General features: G+C 28.8%; 2 protein-coding genes across 2 annotated transcripts; one reads left to right on the top strand and one right to left on the bottom strand.

Annotated features, from left to right (window-relative positions):
* Positions 1-180: 180 nt before the first annotated feature.
* Positions 181-3581, bottom strand: NUDX14 (nudix hydrolase homolog 14). The gene is made up of 7 exons (XM_012980068.2): positions 3287-3581; positions 2501-2606; positions 1365-1442; positions 1128-1220; positions 925-1017; positions 690-788; positions 181-574 (listed from the first exon to the last, which is right to left on the bottom strand). Exons 1-7 carry the CDS (start codon positions 3532-3534, stop codon positions 344-346), a joined length of 948 nt encoding a protein of 315 aa, XP_012835522.2. The 5' UTR covers positions 3535-3581; the 3' UTR covers positions 181-343.
* A 10785-nt stretch (positions 3582-14366) lies between these two features.
* Positions 14367-15926, top strand: LOC105956222 (putative sugar phosphate/phosphate translocator At1g12500). The gene has a single exon (XM_012980066.2). The coding sequence runs from the start codon at positions 14483-14485 to the stop codon at positions 15560-15562; it is 1080 nt and encodes a 359-aa protein (XP_012835520.2). The 5' UTR covers positions 14367-14482; the 3' UTR covers positions 15563-15926.
* Positions 15927-18456: the final 2530 nt, after the last annotated feature.

Here is an 18456-nt window from a genome sequence, read left to right on the forward strand (position 1 = left end):
ATTTTCAAATTAGGAACAAGTTTTTCATTCCAATTTCAGCAATTCTGATTTCCGTTTTTTTTTTTTCTGGAACGTAATAAGAATCAATTTTTCACTTCCGAAAAAAGTGGAATCTTTCCGGAAGAGCTAATTACAATATGATCCATCTGGTTTCTATCCGTAGTTATATGGAAAATGAGATTTTAGAACACATTTTTTATTTCCGAATCCCGGAAACTTCAATTTCCTATTTTTCAGACTTTTTTGAGGAAAGGTACTGGAAATTGGAATGCATATTAGATTCCGATTTTAATTTTGCAAAAAATTATATTCTAATTGAATAACTAAGAAAGACAAATAAATTTCAGGTAGATGGTAGAAAGCCATCCCTTTTAGCCATTTCATAGATAGCAATAGCCATTAGAACCTTTGCATCGGCCGTCATACGCCACAGATTTTTATACGGTACGACGTGAACTCGGATCAACTCACCATGTTCTCGAAGCCCCGTTTCTTTACCTTGTAGCTGTTTAATTATCTCTCTATCAACACTTCCTCTGTACAAAAACAGTCCTATTTCTTCGTCGCATCCACCCTAAGTAAAAAACGAGGCAGAGAAAAATAAAGATGACACTGGATATATGCGATACAGTGGTAATAATACTATGATGGAAATCAAGATATATGCTCGATAAAAAAAGTCAACGCACCGGAGAAGGAAAGACTCTACATCCAGTTGACGGATGTAGAAAGGCGGTAAGATCGACAACATCATCCAGATTTAGGTGTAATCCAGTCTCCTCCTCTACCTGTCATACATCCCGATCAGCAAAAGTGAATTTGAAATTACGAGAGAGAGAGAGAGAGAGAGAGAGAGAGAGAGAGAGAGAGAGAGAGAGAGAGAGAGAGAGAGAGAGAGAGAGAGAGAGAGAGAGAGAGAGAGACCTCACGAACAGCAGTGCCAACTATATCACCCTTGTCATCGTCCAACATTCCAGCTGGCAATTCCAATACAAGCTTCCCAACAGGAACCCTAACCTTATATGTTCACCGAAGGCAATCAGAGTTTCATGAGGTATAAGTTTTCGGTAATTTTAAATGTTTTTCGCAAATTAAAAAAAAATTAAAAAAAAAAAAAAAAAAGCTACCTGCTCTGTCAGCACGGCATAGGTCTCTCCGTCTGAGTCCAAAAGGATTAGCACTGCAACAGCCGGTCCTCGTGCAAAAACAATGCCCGGAACCTATCCATGTTAAGTGAGATATTTATATATACAATATACACACACACACACACACACACACACACACACACACACACACATACACACACACACACACAGTCCACAGATATTTAGTCACGTCAAGTTGGATAAAAAGAGAGATACCTTGCTTCCAGTCTCTTTGTCAATTACGTCTGCTTTGAACTTGAGAAATCCAACACGATTTCCAAACATATCTACGCCCTGTCACAGCAAACGTTAAATGGAGTCAGATAACTCGAGGATAATTTATTCGATAACAACGAGAACTGAACACTCGCTGCGATGTTTGCAATTTCCCACATGTTATACAAAGTTAATCACGTGATACTTACTTAACACTCTTAACATATAATAAGAGACTACGATTTCTAAGAACATCGCCTTTTGTACAAGGCACTACAAGCTAATGTGAACGTATTCAGCAAATATAATAGCTAATAATTAAGTCGTAATATCATATAAACAAATCGGCACCGAGTACAAATAACACAAATAACACTAAGCAACATATATATATATATATATATATATATATATATATATATATATATATATATATATGGTAAATTACAGTCACTCTCCTGAGGTAAGGTCAAATTACGAAAAAAAAACCCTTATGTTTGGGTAATTACAACCAGGCCCTCAACTATGAATCTTCTTACACATCCACCCTTGCAGTGTCAATTTTAGTGGAATCTTCTACATTATGTGGAATATTCTCCAATTTGTACCCGTTTTTCCCCATTCGAGGTCCACATTTTGAAACAATATTGTGTGTCTCTTGACTTGTAAATATCACATTGTGGTGCATCGAAAACTGCATTTCTGCCAAAACGAGTGCAAAATAGAGAACATTCCACGGAATCTAGAAGATTTTGTTGAATTTGATACCAATAGGGTGGACGTGTAAAAAGATTCAATGTTGAGGGGGCTGGTTGTAATTACCAAATAGGAGGGGTTTTGGGGGTGGCCGTAATTTATTCTATACCCTGTATGTATATATCAATTGAGGTCCTAACAATTATAAAACAGCCTCAATTGATTCAACCGTAGCATACTCTTCTCATCAAGAAAATTGACACCAAATAAAAACGCAAACAAATGTAAAATGACGTGTCGTCTGAAATTATCTTCAAGACAAAGGAAAAGGAAAGAAATCAAACATTACACTAAAATATATAATACAAAAAAACTTTAGCCCACTGCAAGAAAAATAATGTTGAGAAAAAACGAGAGGGTTGACGATTGCTATCACAAACCTGAATAACCACCCGTTTTACGGACATGGCTCCATTCGACAGCAGTCCTGTTTCTGTCTGTATGTTTTTTAACCACTGTTTAAACAACGTACATTCGATCGCATTCCTGCAAAATCAATAGATGCATTAAAACCAGAAAACGTGAGATACACGATCTCTCACATACAAACGTATATATATATATATACATACACGTGCTTTTAAGTGATACGTATCCACTCAAAAAGCATCAAGCCAAACACAGCTCTATTTCACGTCACTGCTAGATTTTACTCGGTCCAACCAAACCATTTTTTTTTCCCTCCAACGGAAATATGTATTCGTCAAAGACGAAACGACACGCGAAATTAAATTTAGTATTTAATGGAAAATAAGGAACCTCAAATAGAAATGTGCAGTTAAACCTCTATAAATTAATATCTATAAATTAATAGAGTCGAGACTACCAAAATTCTATTAATTTAGCGAAATATTAAATTATCGAACTAATAATTTAGTAGGTCTTTACCGAGCCGGGACCAGAAAAAATTATTATTTAAGCCAGGTTATTAATTTATCGAGTATTAATTTATTGCAGCCTCCTCGCTCAACCCCTAAAATAAACGAACTAATGGTTTCCAATTTTCAAACTGATTTTGCACTTTGAATAGTATCACAGAAAACGACGCCGTATTGCCTCTAAATCAGTATTCAATCACATATAAAAGTTGAAACATTCTACTTTTTTTCAATTTCAAGAATAGATAATATGAAAAAATTCAAGAATTCCCTTTTTTCGTAGCATACCTGAAATCAGAATCTGAGACGCCAGCGGCAGCAACGACGGTGAGGGGTTGGCCGAATTGACCCGGGAGGTTGATGGTGTGAGTGAGTTGGGATGAGGTTGACTCGGTGGCCATTTTTGCAGAGAAAATTCGATTGGCTTTGTGAAGACGACGAGTGGCGGTGGATGAAAAATGGGTCGGATTCGTAAGCGGGTTCGGGTTTTCGATGCGGACAATGTGCCTGGAAATTGGAAGAAAAAACGCCCTCATTTTCCACCAAAATGCAGTTGATGAACGAATTTACTTGCAATAATATAAAATAATTTAGATAAAATGCACTTTCACCCCTAAAAATTTAAATTATTTGCATTTTTACCTCTAAAAATTCAAATAATAGATTATTCCACCCCAACATTTTGGTCAAGTAGCCAAAATTTCAATTTTCGGTGTATTTTTCGACGATTTGTTATGAATCCGTTCAATTGAGTTACAATAATGTACTAGTAATTCACCCGTGCGATGCACGGGGATCAATTCTAAGTACAATTCTTTAATGACTAAAATACGCTTATAAGATAAATCAAACACATTTATGAATGAAAAGGATGTTAATGCGATGATGGGGTAATATGAAAAATAAAAATATATTTTAGATAAAATAATCGAACGAAAACTTTGAATAGTCAATAGTTGATATATAATACGATATCATCTAAAAAATATAAAAACGATGTCAATTCCATTTTATTCAAGTATCAATATAAACAAAATAAATGATAAAAGAAAATATAAAAAATGAAAATTGTGATATATAAAATAAGATATATATTATCTGATCCAAATGGTACTACTATCTCGTCCAATACACTCGATCCTTAACAAAACTTAATTATCAAAGTAGTGTTTTACAACACATCCATTGACATCTCATATAAACTCTCTTTGCGAGTAACATACACATTTTTCATTGTTCAAATGCAATTAGTGATACACATTACTGAAACATAATCACGGAAAGGTGTAAAAATAAATAAAATTTGTACTAAATCACCTCGATTAAAAAAAAAACAAATTTAGTGGAGTAGACAATAAAATTTGCATAAAGTGCAAATAAACTAACATAGTAAATAATTATATATATAATAAAAACAACAGATGTGTATTTGAATCACAATATACAATTTTTATGATATAAATTCATATTCACTGAAAATTCCTAGTAGACAATATTGCAAGTAATATTAGTCGTCTATTTCGGATTGATGATATCTTTATGCCACCTCTACTCTTAATTCTTCATATTGTGACGTATAATACTCCATGCTATTTCTAATACAAATACTAATATTAATATTAATATACTAATACAAATATTATTATAAATACTATACTAATACTAATATTAATACAAAAATCAATACTAATACTAATATCAACATTAAACCAATATCAGTACCAATACCAATATCAATACTAATACTTATACCAATACTACCAACATAAATACCAATACATATACCAATACATATACCAATACCAATACCAATACCAATACCAATACCAATACCAATACCAATACCAATAACAATAACAATACCAATACCAATACCAATACCAATACCAATACCAATACCAATACCAATATCAATATCAATACCAATACCAATACCAATACCAATACCAATACCAATGCATACCAATACCAATACCAACCAATACTAATACTAAAACTAATACTCATACTAAAACTAATATTAATATTCATACCCATCCTAATACTCATACTAATACCAACACTAATATTAATACTAATACTAATACTAATACTAATACTAATAGTAATACTAATGCTAATACTAATACTAAATATTGATACTTAATACTAATACTAATACTAATACTATTACTAATACTAATACTAATACTAATACCAATACTAATACTAATACCAATACCAATACCAATACCAATACTAATACCAATACTAATACTAATACTAATACTAATACTAATACTAATACTAATACTAATATTAATATTAATACTAATACTAATATTAATACTAATAATAATACTAATACTAATATCAATACTAATGCTAATGTGTTAATACAAATACCAATACCAAACTAATAGTAATAATATTAGTAATAGTAAGAGCATCTCCAAGGTTAAGAGCTAAAATAAGAGATTCTAAATCTATAATAGCTAATGAATAGCATTATACCACTTGAGATTTTACTATTCTACTACAACCATATCATTTGATAGTTAGCATTTATTGTATGATATTAATTTACAAATATTTTATAAATTGATATTTGTAAATTGTATATATATATATATATATATATATATATATATATATATATATATATATATATATATATATATATATATATATATAACAAAATTAATACTAATATATTTAAAACATTGAAAAAACTAACTAAACATAGTATGCAAAAATTAGATTTGTGGTCCATGTCTTTTATAAATAAACAAATTAAACCTAAGTGGAAAGAAATCTCTAGAACCAAAAGAAAAAAAATCAGATACACAAAATCTCATGTACAATAAAATATTGGAGGATTGATTTTAGTTGTCAAGCAATAATTTATCTTCTCCGTTGGAACATGTTTTTTTCTTCACAAATGCTATATGGCTGTGTTTTAGCTGAAGGGGAAATGTGTACGTAACCCATCATAATACTAAATCCTTATGTTAATCCTAATTATAATTCAGAATACTAATCATAATCATATTCCAATTATAATGCTAATGGTAATCATAATATTAATACTAATATTAATCTTAATTCTAATCATAGTACTAATACTAATGTTGATACTAATATTAATCATAATCACAATCACAATCTCAATATAATTTTGATACTAATCCTAGTATTAACTATTATCTTAATACGAATACTAATAGTACAACCCTAATATTAATGCTAAAGAATCATTGATGCTCAAATCATGAAATATATGCAAATAAGCTTACAACTAATTATTGTGTACATAAAATTAAATTAAATAATTTAGATAAAAAAAAAATACGTAAAAAAAAATAAGAGAAACAATTCACATTTAACACATGGATTGACATTGTTCATATCAGATCACATCTACAAATAAATTTATAAATATCCACCATGTTGTGTTTCTAAATTGTAATAAAAAAAATTATATTTCATAGCACGTATTTGGCATCCATCTATAAAGAACAATATATAATTTATATTTTAATTTTAGATATTGAATAAAATAAATTTTATTTGGCATCCATCTACAGTATGGGCATATATTTGACGAAATTTGATAAGGATTAACGAAACGGATAAAACAATAACGATTTAAAAAGCTACATATATTTTATTAAAATTTGATTAAATCAGGGTTTGATTACCATAGTGTAAGAGAAAGGCATAAGCCGGCCTGAGTTATTTTTCTCTGTTTTTTTTCTCTTCAATTCTAAGTACAATTTTTTAATGACTAAAATACGCCAATGAGGTCAATCTAACACATTTATGAATGAAAAAATGATGTTAATGCGATGCATTGGGTAATATAAAAAATAAAAATATGTTTTAGATGAAATAATCGAACGAAAACTTTAAGGCGGATCAAATCGTGCTAGAACCTCACCCGTGCATCGCAGGGAGATTAATTCTAAGATCAAAATGAATTAATGTAAAAAAATCAACGAACTAAAACGTGTCGATAATGTAAAATCGAATACCTCTATAGATACCTATATGAATGGAAAGAGGATGCTAATGTTAATGTTAATGAAAATATTGATATGCACATGCTAATGCTAATTCTAATTGTAGGGCTAATACTGGTACTAATATGCTAATATTAATCATAATACTGACACTATTAATGATACTAATACTAATGTTAATATACTAATACTAATACTAATACTAATATTAATACTAACACTACATTTTAACGGTGCAAAGTGGGATTAAGCCATATTAGTACGGAAGAAATGTACAGCCGAGTAAACTTGGGCCTTGAATCTTCTTCTGACAGTAAACTTCGCATTAAATGATAGTTTTTACCCATAAAATAGAAACGTGTATGGACCAGCACTATTATTTATCGTTTTATGTATCCTTCCGTCTAGAGATGTAAATGAATATATTATATTGTATTACTGGATATTTTCTTAGAAATGATTGCTTCTATATCCGTTCCAAACAACAAACTTAATATAGTGTGAAAATTTAGGTTTTGATGCACTTTTGTGCTTATTAATCATTTCGGCACACCATATCATTGCCACACATAATTCACATACACAATTAATTTATTAGTCATGAATCATGATGATTATAATACAATAACTAATTTAGTCGTAATATGCACATGATTAATTTAGTCATAATCATGAAGCACAGTCATCATAGTCAAACTAACCTTCAAAATCTATTGTATTGCCGATAAATGTCATATCCATAGTTCCTAGAATTTTTTTTTCTCCAGAAATGCAATGAATTTACTCCCATCAGTATACATTGGCATCTCCCTTTATACTTGGTAATTTTCTTTTTACTGACAATGTATTCATCTTCGAAATAAAGAAATTTAAACTAAATATACCTAAAAAAATAATATATTGAAATGGGATCGGAAGATATAAATCGCATTATAGTTGTACGTCTGAACATAAAACAAATGTATGATATCATATGTCTAATTCTATATATGAATAGCGATTACAACTAATATTACAATTCGCTAATATTTAAAGAAAATATTTACTACATTTAATATGATTATAATTTAATGTATTAAATACCTATTTTTCGAAAATCTTTTCCAACGCTTTTATCATGTAAGACAACGGCAGACACTGCAACACAAATATAATAGTTAAATATATAAAAACTAATATAACAAAAAATACCAATCATTGATATATAATATTATATGAGATACCGACAACCAACGTCCATCAATTTTATGTATATATCGACTAATTCAATATAATTGATCACGTTCTAGTTATATATATTATATAAAATAAAAAAAATTGTAACATTATGTCAAATATTGTTACATGTGATCAAGACAAATAACGTGATATGCAAATACAATACATCATCCACTCTGAATCAAATGAATGGAAATACTTGTAACATTAAATCAAAGAAGTTTTTCCTCTAGTGATCCACATAACTATACATGATCCACATAAAATGTACTTCTACATTTACCTAACGCATCGAAATGGTCGATTTGATTAAAATAAATCATAATAACCAATATGTACTACAACAAATTTGCACGAAATAAGTAGAATTCCATGTAAATTTATATTGCAAAACCACATTATTTAACATATGTAATAATGTAATATAATATAAATATTGACTCATGCGTATTTAATAAATAAATAAACTTATCTCCCACAATGAAAAATAAAATGTCACAAAAATTGCACAAAATAAGAAATTCTCCAAAAAGATTAATATTTACGATATTTTCAACTCCAAACATGTATATATTTTTATCTTAATTGCTAATATTTTCTTAAATAATTGTATCCAGCCACTGTGGAAATATCTATCATTTAAAACATGTCTTCATCTTCATTGGGTTACTCTTGCTTTTTTTTATCTTAGTTTAATTTTGACTATAATACGGTCCTATGTTTTTTTGGTTTTTATTTTGACTACAGAGCTTTGGTAGATCTATTAATTTTTCATTGGGTTACTGGCAATTTGTTTTTTGTTTTCACGTAATATGAATTATTAGAGTCGATATCTATGGGTAAAATCACATCCATAATTTTTCATGTATAAACAAATTTTATTAACAATTCCAATTTCAATGATTTTTTTTTAAGAATAGAAATTATCATCGTTTCCTAACACATGTAAAATAAAACTAAAATATTTCAAATGTTACTAAGATACAAAAATTTCAAATTTAAGAAAATATTGAAAAGTAACTTATAATAGTAAAATATAACTAAAAAATAAAATATAACTAAAAAATATTTATGATTGTACTTACATACATAGAATATTTATAATGTAGTGTAACTCATAATAAAAGTAAGGTATTTTTTATATTATTATCTATTATTTTTAAATTTTAAGTGGTTAGAAGGGGTTGGGTAAGTTTAAAATTTAATACTTGGAAAAGGGTAAGTGTTATAAAAATAATTAATATACCATCTTGTGCATATCATGATAATGTGTGAATATTTTTTTCAAAATAAATTATTGAGTCATTATCCATCCATGTGGCATCATCGATATAGAAATTATCTTCAATTGCAAACGATTAGTACATACATATATTAAACAACACATGGATCTATACTTTCGACATTCATTGAAACCAATACACTTACTATGTACAAAGGAATCATCGCACAAACCACGACCAATGAAAGATTTGAAATTCTCCGTTTCAACCATCCCACATACATTGCATGATCCAGTGCGTTCATCAACTTCGTCATGTACATCACAATTATGAACGATTTCGTATTTTAAACTGCACGAAATATATTAGCAAAGTACATTACAATTAATAACATCAGTGAATGCAATGCAGATATTAGAATACGAATGCGACGATGTACTTATAAAACGGAACCGTTAATGCTATAAAGCACATATATGAACAAAATACAAATATTAAAAGTACGCTTGAAATGAAAAAAAAAACGAATTAAGAACACATGAAACAGTCCGGCGAATACATTCTTACGTACAACAACGTGACTTGAACCGCTAGAGTTTTTGAAATAACACTGATGTGTGCAGTTTATATAGTGTGGATAATCAATTTATCTTTGGAAAGAGTCTAAACATTCAATTTTCAAATGCAAAAAAATGAGCGGCAGTATATTCAAATAGTTTAAATAATTCATAATTTAAACCTAAAAGGAAAATAGAATCATATTAACTGATTTGAATTTTAATTAAAGAAGTAAATCAAGATAAATCAAGAAAAATAGCAAACGAAAATATTATCTTATGGTGGAAAAAAGATGATGAGAAGATCACTAAATAAAGATAGAGTTAGTCTAATAATTTTAATAAATAATTGCTTAAATTAGGGTGAAACTTTGATGTATAAATGAATATTTGGTAGATTTGATTTTTATGAATATAGTTGTTAATTGATGAGTATTAAACAATCTTTCATTTTAAAAGTGCAAAAAAAAAAATAATAAAATAAATAAATAAATAATTTCCGTATATTAACAAATCATGGTAAATAAATAAGAATTAAAACTCAATCATCTAAATCCGGTTAATTGTGTTGACTTTCCTTTTCATAAATATTTCTATAGCCATGTCCTTTAAAAAATAAAAGTATAAAATATTAATTAAAGTAAGTGAATTTTTAATCCGTGTAAATAATCAATAAAATAATAAACTGAAAACTATATATAAATTAATCTTTATTATTATGATGATGGTAAATTATATTATGTATTAATAATTATTTCTGATTTTCATTTTTTTAAAATAGTGAATTTATAATTAATACTATAAACAATGAAATTAAAAATAAAAATAAGACAATCTTTTAAACTTTAAATTAGAAATAATATAATTAAAAATATTATATTATAAATAATTTATATTCATAAAACAAAATAATGTAATTTTAAAAATATTAAATGTTTTAAATTAATAAAATATAATTTATTGAACTTGTAATATATACTGTAATAAATAAAGATTGCATTAAAACAAAATATGAATATAATTTATTAATTTACTGTAATGTAATATATTAAGTTGAAAAAATATTTAAAATGCATAATATATTCAAATTAATAATATGTACATTTAAGTTATTATCTTCGTATAATATTTTTTGATAATAAAAAATATAAATTTTGAAAATATATTGAAATTGATATATTAATTTAAATTCAAATTTGTAAACATCTAATTCTATAAATATATTATATTTCAAGGAATTTATACCTGAATAATACGAAACATAAAAAAATATATACATAATATCAACAAATTGAGTATTCATACATTAAAATTGAGTTTTCTGATTGTTTTTAAGTATATGCAGAAAATATATTTCGAAAAATTGAAAATATTAAAAAGATAACATTTTTCGAATTTATAAGATATTAAATTCATGAAATGTAACATATATATATATATATATATATATATATATATATATATATGTATCACCATAATTATGGGAAAAAAAATCAAACGAACACATAATAGTATACAATCTATGTAAATACGAATAAATAATAAATATGAATATTATATACTAAAGAATTTCAAAATATACAAAAAATATACAATAAAATTACGTGAATCGAATAAACTAAATCCGATGTTACACAAACAATTTACAAAAAGAAATTTACGAATTAATAACAAAGGGGAGAGAGAGAGAGAGAGAGAGAGAGAGAGAGAGAGAGAGAGAGAGAGAGAGAGAGAGAGAGAGATGTATGATTGAAATTGTGTAGGTGATGAATGGGTGGACTTAGTGATATTTATACTTATTTCTTGATACATATAAAAGTAAATAATATATTAATAAGGAAACAAATATTAATTGTAAAAATAAATTATGCAATTAACTAAATATTCAGATTTAATTGGTGAAGAAATCTTTTAATTATTGATATAATTAATTACATGATTTGCCCATTTAACGGAATTTTTTTTAATTTAAATAAAAAATGATTTGTTAAATGCATAGCTTACCAAATGCATAACAAAAAATCGGATTTTCAAATGAAAGCAAAAAAATCAGATTAAATATAGAAAGTCAATCATAAAATTAAATGCATATTAAAATTTTAGATAATGTTCAAAATATATGAAATATACACACATTTATTAATTTTAATTTTAAAAATAGAAAAATATAATTTCATAATTTATTAAAATTAATATATTAATTTAAATTCGAATTTGTAAACACCTAAGTCTATAAATATACTATATTTCCAAGGATAAATGCAATTTAATATGATATAAAAATTTATGGAATGATTGAATTTTAATTAATTTTTAAAATATGATTGATATAATATATATTAATCAATGATATATGCTATATTTATTTATTTTCATATATCTTGATAAATTATTTTATTGATAGATTCATTTGAATTATTTATGATTTCTAAAAATATTATTTTTATATTAAATATAACATATTAAAAATGTATTATTTGAAATATGGTATAATAGAAGTTGGAAAATGTATTATTTGAAATATTGTATAATAGAAGTTATATATACAAAAAATATTATATATTTATTAAATAGTACAATTAAAAAATAAAACATTTTTTTATAATTATTTTTAATGGAATGGATATTCGAATATTCCAAAATATTGAAAAAAAGAACAATTGTATTGCTTTAATTTAGTATTTTACTATTAAAAAAATATTTTTTTTTTCTGAAAATTATTTGAATATTCGTAAAAAAATTGAGTATCGTAATTTTTTCAATAAATGTATTTTGAAATACTGAAAATATATATAAGATTTTTTTATTTCGAATTTATAAAAAAATTTTACTTTGGAAATAATATATATACATGTGGTAATTATTTAAATGAGTGTATAAATGTTAAATAGGAAATAGCATAAATACATACCAAAATAAAATTGACAACTCATCAATTGAAGAATCCACCTCATCAATTGAACTCCAACTAAGCAATTTTGATAAATGACATCATCATTTGACACATGTCAATCATTGAGGGCATAGATTCTCTTTTTATATTATATATAGATTAAATGTATTTTTTTCCATATTGTATTCTTATTAATCGAATTCTATTAAGCATTAATTCTATCACATCATCTTCTTATTAAATGGATAAAGGTTATTTTAGATTTTTTATACATCTTTTCCTAAATTCAACTATAGCTATTTGTTTATAAATTAATATGATTGTTATTGGGATAAACCTATTAATTTATTAAGATATTAAATTATCTATAAATTAATAATTATTAATTTATACATTAACGAATAACTTATTAGTTAATGAAATTATTATTAGTATTTTCAATAAATATTAAAAAAAAGTTATAGACAACTGTTAAATGGTGAAATATCCAAGAACTACAAAAATCTAATTAATTAATTGAATTATAATAACAAAATGGATACTGGTATATCTTAAACTATCTTAAAGAAAACAACGTAAATTTAACCAGTTAGTTGAATTATTGGAACAAAATGGATATTAGATATATCTTAAACTATCTATAAGAAAACAACGTGACTTTAGAGATATTAACCGACGAACAAATAATTGAGAGCATCATGAAAACTGATAAAGATGATGAAGTTGAAAATGATATAAAGCTCGTTTCTCCTGTAGAAGCTCTTATAGCAACAACATTGCTGCACAATTTCTTGTTGACCTATGACACAAGTACACTGAAAGTTCTTACCATATTAAGAAAAGTGAAAAATGGCACTTAATGTGAAATCGCCAACTTCAGCAAGAAACAAAATAATATCGAATCATATATTGTAAGTGTTTATAGATTTATCATAAAAATATGTGTTATCTTATAAATTTATCGAATTATTAATTCAGCACATTGTCTTCAAGTTCGGACCGGAAAAATATTATTGAAACAAAATTATTAATTTATCGGACATCAATTTTATCGAGATTCTACAGTATATTAAATTACTTTCTTCTTTTTTTTTTTTTTTTTTTGAAATATTAAATTACTTTCTTAATATGTATAAAAATATTCAACAAACATAAAAGCTTATGTATGTCTATACAACATAACTACAACCGACAGTCCCTCACACCTTAACCAAGAAACATTTAATAAATAAATAATAAAATAAAATAAAATAAATAAAAAGACGAACCATTTAATAAAAACGATTTATTACTCACTATAATTTCAAAATCTCAATCCTTCATCCTACGGTCCTTATTCCTCTTCAACACACAAATCTAAATCTTCACCGTCCATTCACAATTCAGATCCAACCCCCCACCCCACCCCCCACCCCCCCCCCCCCCCCACCCACCCCCACCTATAATCTTATCCCACCCCGACATTCCGGTAGATCCATTCACACTACACTGTCCGAAAACACACACACACACACTCCGACCAATGCAGAAACACTAAAGACTGCATTTTTTTCTGAACCCTTTTTTTTCTCGACACCGGAGCTGCTGCATTAATGGTGGAAGCTCAATCATGGACGACGAGGCGTGCCAGCAACCCGCGTCTGGACCCCAACAACAACAACGACGGCGGCGGCGACCGAGCTCTCGATATTCCGGGCACCCCCACCGCCGAGGACCGCCTCCTCCAGCAGTACGACGCCGCCACGATCCCGCCCACCATCCTCACCGCCGCCATTGTCGCCTCCTGGTACCTCTCCAACATCGGCGTACTCCTCCTGAACAAGTACCTCCTCAGCTTCTACGGCTACCGCTACCCCATCTTCCTAACCATGCTCCACATGCTATCCTGCGCCGCCTACAGCTTCTTCGCCATTAAATGGCTCGAAATCGTTCCCTTCCAGCAAATCCAGAGCCGGAGGCAGTTCTTCAAGATACTCGCACTCAGCGCAATTTTCTGCCTATCAGTTGTTTGTGGAAATACCTCACTGAGATACCTCCCCGTTTCCTTCAACCAGGCTATCGGCGCCACCACCCCGTTTTTCACCGCCATCTTCGCATTCGTAATCACATGTAAAACGGAATCTCCACAAGTGTACTTCGCGCTCGTACCCGTAGTTCTCGGCATTGTTTTAGCTAGCAACAGCGAGCCGTTGTTCCATCTCTTCGGTTTCTTGATGTGCGTCACCTCGACAGCTGGCCGAGCGTTGAAGTCCGTCGTGCAGGGGCTTCTGCTAACTTCCGATTCCGAGAAATTGCACTCGATGAATCTCTTGCTCTACATGGCTCCGATGGCTGCGATGATCCTGCTGCCGTTTACGCTCTACGTCGAGGGGAATGTGCTTGCCGTGACTATCGAAAAAGGGAGGGGGGATGGATTTATCGTGTTTCTATTGGTCGCTAATGCGACGGTCGCGTACTTGGTTAACCTGACGAACTTCCTGGTGACGAAGCACACGAGCGCGCTCACGCTGCAAGTGTTGGGGAATGCTAAGGCGGCCGTCGCGGCCGTCGTGTCGGTTATGATATTCAAGAATCCGGTTAATGTGATGGGGATGACCGGGTTCGCGATCACCGTGATGGGGGTCGTGCTGTACAGCGAGGCGAGGAAACGGGCTAAAACGACAGCTCATTGACAGCAAAATACTCTCGATTTTCGAGTTGATTAAGGTATGGCCCGCCCCATTTTTGTTGTGCCTTCAAAATTGATTTAGAAACTTGATTTGTTGGGATCAAAAGTTAATGATATATATATGTATGTATCTATAATTTTTATATGTATAGGTCAATTTTCTCTCTGCTTTTGTATGTTGTTGTTCTGAGTTGGGGAATTGTTGTAAGAGAATAAAGCAAAATTGAAAATTCTCTTTCACTTTTAAGACATAGATAAAAGGTTTATTCTTTGGGAATTGTCAAAAATTGTAATATTGTGGAGGTAAAATTGCCTTCCATGGTGTATTATTCAAATTTCAAACATGTTTTCTTGGCTATTTTGATACATTTAATTGTGAATAACTCATCTCTTTATTAATTCATAATGCTTCATTTTTTTGGCTAATTTTCTACTAAGATTTAGGGCATTTGATATATAATATGATATACAGTTAAATCTTTTATTATTAATTTAGCGAAATATTAAATTATCGAATTAGTAAATTATCACATTCTCACCAAGTCAGGACCGGAAGAACTTATTATTTAAGCGAGATTATTAATTTATCGAGTATTAATTTATAAGTTTCTAATAGAAGTCTATTTTTCAAAAGTTAGTTGAAATGATTTTAGGTTAAAAGTGTTGACAGTTGCATTCCATTAATTCTAGTTTCTATTTTCTAAGAAAGCCTTCTAAATTAGGTTTAGAATAGTTCTATAGTTCTATAGGCATGTGTAGGAGGCCGTGGCCCCTCTTTAAAATTTAGTTTTTTTTTTACTAATATATATATATAATTCTTTTTTACTTTGTATTGTCCTCCTTTAATTTTTAATAATTTAGTTTTATAATTAAAGTAAGCATTTTTAATGAAAAAATATAAAGAAAAATAATAAATAAATCTAATAAGTAGGATAAGAAAATTACGAATCGTGGCTCGAAACCCTGGGGTTAATTCCCCCATGGAAAATGATGGACTCAAGTCCATCCTTATTGAAAAAATCTCCACTACATTACACTTAAATATCTATTGACTCCGCCAATTTTTTTATTATTTAGTGCACTTAAAATGCAAATAAAAGAAAAAAAAAATCATTAGTTTTTCTTTTCCTATGTTTTGGTTTAAAAAAAATTCCAATTTTCCTTTTTCTCGGGACGCTGCCCCTGAATCCTCCAAAATTTAAGTCCACCGTTTAACAACATCCTAAACTCGCCGAATATTTGAACAATCGTTGTTTTCATTAATTTATTTACGTTATTTTTTTAATGTTTATTCGGCCCTAAATGACGAAATCATGACTTCGCCACTGATATTCTTCATTTAGATTTGTATAATAACATGGTTTGAATTTGGACTCATCATCACTCATATATCCATTTTTAATCATGAGCTTCACACCTAAATCCATAATATTTGATTCATTTTATGGTTATGTAATTTATATTGTATATCAAGTTGTATATTTATTTCCAAAGGTGGACCCTACTCTTTAAATTCAATAAGATCAACCTTATCTGCTATTCCTTTGAAGAGAAATCCTACTGCTATTTTTATTATATTATTAAATGCAATAAAGCAAAACTTGCTTCTTTCTTCTTCTTCCTTTTTTTTCTTCTAATGTATTAATGATGGAATTTATTGTTGCAACATTTCAGTGATCTGTACTCCAAGATATTCCACATCATGTTTGCCACTAATATAACCAAAGTAATTTATTTATTTTTATTTATGCTATTTTACTGTTATTGAGAGATGTTACACCGGGTAATTTTTAATTATTGATGTGATTTTGTGCAGATGAACGGTTAATAATCATCTGATGTATTTCACAGAGCGTAGCATCAAATAAACCTAATTTACTGCAAATTTATATAGAATCAAAAGAAAAAGAATGTTAGGGTAACAAAAGAAGTGTCAAAAATGTTAGGATACCAAGTGAATTCAATTGAGGTGAACATTGGCATCTCATTTAATTAGCACTGCTTTAGAAATTGGAAAATGACGTACAGATAAATTTCTATAAATTAATATAGTTAGGACCAGTTAAATATTAATTAATTTAGCAAAATATTAATTTATCAAATTACTTTTTTAGCATGTTGTCCACGAGTGAGACCGAAATAAAATATTATTTTAATGAGGTTATTAATTTATTGATGTTTTACTTTATATAAGATTACAGTATGACTAAACCAATCAAATAACCCCGATGTCTGATGAAGTTACATTAATGCCCTGCTTCACCCCCTCTGCACAATGTTCTGAAACTGCAAATGCACCACTACTTCCCTACCATGGCAAAGGGTAATCACGTCATTTCCACTAACGAGAGCGTTGCCTGTCTTTGTTGCCACACATTGTCGGAAATCATCCGCGATGTTCGGACTGAAAACATTGTGAGATCCTTCTGTGCACTTAAAAACTGCAATGATGAACAGAGAAAATAAAAATAATATTGTAAGAATGTCATTTTAATTTATCAAATTCCATTCAAATAAATTCCGTACGACCGGTAATTGCTAACGCTTGATAAGCAATTGCAGATATTATGGTTGCAATAAGTAAAAGCTTTTAGGGCCGTTTCGAACGAGTTCTGATTTAATTTTCGAAGAAACTTTGTTAGCTTGATTCAGAATACTTTCATGGTGATCAATATTTTAAGTTATTTATATGTAGGACTGTATAATAACACTATTATTTTGTATCAACTTTGTACTTACTAGCAATTTGTATATAAGAGAAAAAAAAAATGCCAAATTCTGACTTCTTAGCCATTGCAACTCTCAGGACTTGGTCCAACCAGCAGAAAATTAAAAACAAAATGTACATATACAGTACGTATGAATATTCGTTCTATCGTTTCCGAGAAGCCAAATGTC

Source organism: Erythranthe guttata, chromosome 1, assembly GCF_056151865.1.
Source record: "Erythranthe guttata isolate IM_541 chromosome 1, IM_541, whole genome shotgun sequence".
Taxonomy (NCBI): Eukaryota; Viridiplantae; Streptophyta; class Magnoliopsida; order Lamiales; family Phrymaceae; genus Erythranthe; species Erythranthe guttata.